We start from the raw sequence: 6068 nt of genomic DNA on the forward strand, positions 1-6068 counted from the left end.
AAAACGCTAAGAATAGGATTTTAATTTCTAACGCTTTGTTTATCACCATAGAAACGAATAAAAAATTATAATATTGTAATATTAATTCAACTTACATGATAAAATAAATAATAACAATATAAAATATCCAGACTGACAAACCGTCTCCGCTCAGAATTATTTTTCTTATACAATGATATTATATCATTGAATTCAAGTCTAATACAACCAATATACAATTAACCACTTATAATCTACTGTACAGCAGAGCGACATCCACTTACCTGCTTTTTACTATTTACATTTACATTTAAGTTTTTAAAATAGTTGCTAGGTGTAACAAAATTGATTTCAAAATATACCAACATTTTGATAAAATTTAAGTATTTAATGATGTGGAATGATAAATTATATTATGATAAATTATATTTTTATACCTCTGGTTGTACCTTTTATTTCACATATAATAAATAACATAATCAAACTAAAAATATATTTAGTATAAGTAGGTACCTATCATTCGTGGTTATTTTATACAATATACCTAAATGGAAATATACTAAATATTAAATTATTATTAAAATGTATAAAAATCATATTCTAAGTAACATAATATTACAAAATTAATTTTTACTTCAATACTTTATATAACAGTCAGTGTTGTTTAATATTAAATTTTATACCAAATATAATTTAATTTAATTATACAGCAGGTAATACATGTTTACAACCAGAACTTAATTTAGTATGAGATAGTGAGCATGGTAATGGCAAATGTGGTGTATGCGGTCGTATAACATTCTGAAAGCATGGGTCAACAGCAGTTGATGTCGAACAAGACAATCGTAGTCGTCCCTTATGTTTCGAGCGGCATAGGTTAATATCCGATGTCGGTGATAAAGGATACGAAGTAGGTGTTAGAATTGGTACAGGAGTTACATTTTTTACTTGTTCCGAAAAGAGTTTTACATTTGGCAACGATGTAATAATGGGACTTGGGATTAGACCGGGGAGAGATGGATTTGAACCGGGGGTGAGACTAGACAATTTGCTTAATATATCTGGCAATGAGCTGAAGGGTGGTATACAAGGAACAGATGATATTGGAGTACTATTTAATGTAGAAATGGAATGTGAGTTTGCTGACGGTAAACATGGAAGTAGAGAAATTTTTGAAGCATTGGAAGAGGTCAAATGGTTGATTAAAATATTGGTGAGATACTGATACTGATCATTACTAATGGATATATTTTGATTGGTGTCGGAACCGGTAGTAGCTGAATCAAATGTATTATTTGACGATATATTGAATACATTAGGATTTAACTCAGATAGTGGTCTACTAGTAGTAGACGTTGTTATTGGATTCGGAATGAGAGGAACTATTGTAGTGGTATTTAATTTAGTCTGAAGAAGTGAATATAATGACGACAATGGAGGTAATGAGGAGGTTTGATTAGATAACAAATTTTTAATCAAAAGTTTCATAAATTCTGGATTATAACCAAAAGATATGCCTGAAACAGGTGGAGATGTCATAGACCTAAGTATATGTTGAAGACGATAAATCGAACCATTGGACTGATTATGTAATGTACTTGATGGACAATAACTTGACGACTCAGGCGATGTTCCACAAGCAGGTGATACGATATGGGGCTTTATATCTGGATCCGATAAGGATGTTGCGTTCAATGTGTGTATAACATGTGTTTTATTTGGTATTAGAGATGACCCATTTTTTGCTTGAGAGGCCACTAATACTTTATGCAAAAGATTAATAAAGGCTGGGTTAAAACTAGGAATTGAAGTTGGAGTATACGTTGAAGTTACTGCTGGTATTGAAACTGGCACATTACTTGGTGCTGGAAATTCTTCCGGTACTATTTCTGGTTCATGTTCTAGAACTGGTGCTGGAGATTTCTCAGAAGCTGGTACTGGAACTGGACGGTTAGATGTCGAGGATGAGCCACGCAGAACACCTGGTAATACACTCAACGAAGACCCGACCGGGTGAGATAATATAGCACATGGTTTTTTATCTGAGACTACGTTTTTATTTAACGTTGGCGTAAATAAAGGGCATAGTAGTGATAAAGGCGTTGGTTTAGAAGTAGGTAAATATGGAAGCGATGGAACTAAAGATGACACCTTGTTCAAAATATTTGTGGAATCAGGATTAGTACTAGAAGATGGTGTTGATTCTGAATATGGCAACTTTGGAATCTGAACAGTGTTCAAAATTGACGAGGCTGAACCACATGGTGGACTTGCAAGTAAAATACTTGAAGAAGAACTTGATGCCGAGACAGGGGCACATGGTAATGATGTTGTATGTGGCTTTGAAACGGAAGCAGGTGATTGTGAGGCATTTGGTGTAGATGGAGAAGGCAGGTTTGATTTATCAGAAGTTTGTGTTTTACCTGAATGTAAAGTAGAAAATGTTGGAGACAACAAAAGTTGAATCAGAGAATTTAAGATGTCCGTGTTATCAGTAGGTGCAGACGGAGTGGTTGGTATAAATGGTATTGATCCCAGTGAAGACGTGTCCGGAGCAAGGGTTGGTGTAGAGGATATGGCTGTACCATTTGCATGGACACCCGATGAACTAGAACTCGTGCTAAACGAAGAATCAGAAGGAGAAGATATTGTATTCGAAACAGGTGTGAGGTGTGAGTTCGAAGTAGAATCTGATGTTGAAGGCAAACATGGATGAGATAACCCACGTTTATGACTTCGCAATGAACATGAAAAAGCACTGTCCTGAAACACATAAAATAAAATATTTCATTAAATATAATATTATTTTTTATTTAAAAAAAAATATAAACAGTATTCATTACCTTAGCAATGAACACCATAAGTACTATGACAAAAATCTTTAAGTCAGCCATAATATTATTTGAGTTGCTTGCAGTTATTCTGTAGCACACAAAATGTTACCAGAAATGGTTTTTCTTAGGGTTTATATAGGTACTAGTAAATGTCGATAAAAATGTAATATAATATTATCAAAGCACGTTGTTACAAAATCAAAATGATTACCACTAAACATTTTATTTTATCAAGGTGTCAAATATAATTGTTGAATAACTAAAAATGTACATATTTATGTAATACTATAACGGTTGAGATTAAATCAAGGATACAACAGATAATCTTACATTAATGATTAAGGTTGTTTTTCTTTACATTAAATAAAATATAAGTAAGAATATTACGATAAAAAATCGGGGAACTCTGCTATATTGTAGACGTCGAGTATAGCTGGTTATTGAATAGATCTCTGTTATGGATGTATTAAATTTTAATTCAATGATAAATCATTGCCAACAAAAATCGATTGAACGGAGACAGACCAGTCTGTCGATCGACAGCCAATTTTTTAAGGATTCTTTATTATTATACTTTATTATTATATTGCTATTACAGTAATTTATCTTTTGATTACCTAGTACCTATTACGCTATAGTTTGTACTAATTTTTGACAAAAACAAAACTCATAGGTAATTTTGTAATAACAGCTACAATATTAATTCATATAATAGATAGTGCTATTGTGTTATTAACTTAATACTACGGATAGTAGAATGGTATTCATAGGTTAGTGGTATAAAATGTATCTTAAAATTAACCTTAATATTTTGAAAAATTCATTGAGTATGGTAAATATACGCAACGACGAAAGTTTCAACTACTTAAATTTATGAATAATATTTTTTTGACTAAAACGAAATAACTACTTACATGTAAAAACTTTTTTTTTTCATTTATAATATCCAATTTCATCAAAAACCCTACTTTAAATATCTAGGACCTGGGTGGATAAGAAAATTGTGCGTATATATTTAATTTTTTATAAGAGTAACTTATTAGATATTTGTGTTTTATTTTTAAGAATTAACTATTACAATAATTAAAAATTGTATGCACTTTTAACTATAAAATAATTTGCACATTTTTGTGATTTTAACGAATTTTGTTAAAATGTAAGCTTCAAAAACTAATAAAAAAATGTTGGCAATATATTATATTTAATATTTTTTACGTAGGTAGCTAAACTCATCACATTCCTTGTATTAGATTTTTAAACTATTTATCCAAGCATAAACATTTCTATCAACATTTATAGAAAAAAACTAATGCAAAATTAATAGTATAAATAGTATAAAAAAGCCAAAATATTTTATATCATGTCTATAAAATGCTACGAAGCTCCACTATAAATAATTCAAACCAAATTTAAACCATTGATTATGAAATATACCATAGATTATCAATTTATTAAACTAATGAAAATAACCATTGTTCTTAACCATAGTAAATATTGTATATTATTCAATAAGGTACGGCCTACGTTGTTAAATTTAAACGAACAACTTTAAATAATATTTTTAGATTTATTCGAAAAAAACATAATTAAACAAGTTATTGGATATTTAAAATAATTTGTCCTATATTAATAATATTTAGTACGTATGGACAAATATAAATATAATTTTAACGTGAAATAATTTTTAAATTCAAACTAGTCATGGAATTATTAGAATGTTTTATAATCATTGCAACTTAACGTTTAACAATTTTTAAATTTTTTAAATTTTTAATAGTATCTTTACAATCTATACAACACAGACAAGTTATAATAAGTAAGTGTGGTAACATAAACATTAGACATAGAATAACATTAAAAAGAATAGGAGAAGGCTCCCAGCAGTAATTCATCGTAAAACTGCCTTAAATATTTTATTGCAATTTTTTGTCCAATTTATTTAATAGACAAGATTCACGAAATTATAAATTATTTATTTACTTTAATATTATTATTTAATTTGTATTATAATATAATTAAATTACTATACCTATTATGCACGAGTAAAATGAGCATACAAATTATAGCTTAAAATTAGCTTAACTATTTTGAAAATTGCATTGTGTGTGGAAAATGATGATTATTGTAAAATATTTCGAATTTCAATGAAAATCAAAGTATAAAAATTGTTTTAGGAGAAATCGTTATTTTACGTTTGAATATCCAATGTCAATATGCCATTCAAATTTGAAATTCAACCACTCGTTAAAAATATGATGTGTCTTACTCTAAACTTGTTATTAAATTCCCGTAAAACAAACTTATAAATAACCTTGTATTACTTTTCAAACCATAGGTATCGTGAAACGTAAACATTTTGTGAATTTTAATTACTTAGGTACTAAATTAAATAAATTAATAATTTAATTTAAATATAGTTTGCACATTTTAACGATTCTGACGAATTTTGTCACTTCTAAGTTTATTAATGTGGATGTTTTTCAATTCCGGTAATAAACTATAATAACAACTTTTGAAAAACCTTGTTTTAATTGTTTTACTATTATTATATTAGTTGTACTACGCCAGGTTATTAATTTATGCGGCAAACATCGCGTTCATTATATTATTATAAAAGTAGGTATTATGTATAGGTATATATTATATACCTATACATCTTTTATATCATATTATATTATATAGTCAGTACCTACCAACTAAGCTAAGAACGATATGAACATGTTAGTGGTATACAATAGCTCAAAATGAATGTAAATATTTTTACCTCTGAGTATACCTGTAGTATAAAATCTAATAATATAGACAACAATTTCATGTCCCCAAAAATATTTTTGAATTAAGTACTTACAACGAAATAACCTAAATCGTTATTTTATGTTTAAATATCCAATTTCGTCAAAATTGGAATTTGATGAATATTTTTGAATATTCGTCCATCTGCACAAGATATTCAGCACAAGATATTTTATTTTGTATTGTGGTTAAATAAGAATACTAAATTATATTTGACAAATATTATCAGTCATACATAATTATGATACTCTATAGAAGTAGGTACCAACTAAATCCTAATATGAAAAAGTTATGTAAAATGCTTAAAGTATATTATCTAATATCTATTATAGAAAATACGTTTTACACTAGGTATGCCTATATTACATGGGTACCGGTACCTACTTACTTTAAAATAGTATACCACTATTACTTTTTAGATTCTGAGTGGAACGATGAATGTATTGATTTTACAATGATGTG

The 6068-nt window shown here is 28.4% G+C and overlaps 1 protein-coding gene across 1 annotated transcript; it reads right to left on the reverse strand.

Moving 5' to 3' along the window:
• Positions 1–613: 613 nt before the first annotated feature.
• On the reverse strand, positions 614–2947 carry LOC100166127 (mucin-5AC-like). The gene is made up of 2 exons (XM_001942528.4): positions 2823–2947; positions 614–2742 (listed from the first exon to the last, which is right to left on the reverse strand). Exons 1-2 carry the CDS (start codon positions 2871–2873, stop codon positions 682–684), a joined length of 2112 nt encoding a protein of 703 aa, XP_001942563.1. The 5' UTR covers positions 2874–2947; the 3' UTR covers positions 614–681.
• Between the last annotated feature and the right edge of the window lie 3121 nt (positions 2948–6068).

This window comes from Acyrthosiphon pisum, chromosome X (genome assembly GCF_005508785.2).
Source record: "Acyrthosiphon pisum isolate AL4f chromosome X, pea_aphid_22Mar2018_4r6ur, whole genome shotgun sequence".
Lineage (NCBI taxonomy): Eukaryota > Metazoa > Arthropoda > Insecta > Hemiptera > Aphididae > Acyrthosiphon > Acyrthosiphon pisum.

Bases quoted from the DNA above. Each gene is read 5' to 3' on its own strand.
- LOC100166127 (XM_001942528.4), bottom strand. From the start codon at position 2,873: ATGGCTGACTTAAAGATTTTTGTCATAGTACTTATGGTGTTCATTGCT. The intron at 2,743-2,822 runs GTAATGAATACT...TATGTGTTTCAG, and splicing joins TTATGGTGTTCATTGCTAAG to GACAGTGCTTTTTCATGTTC.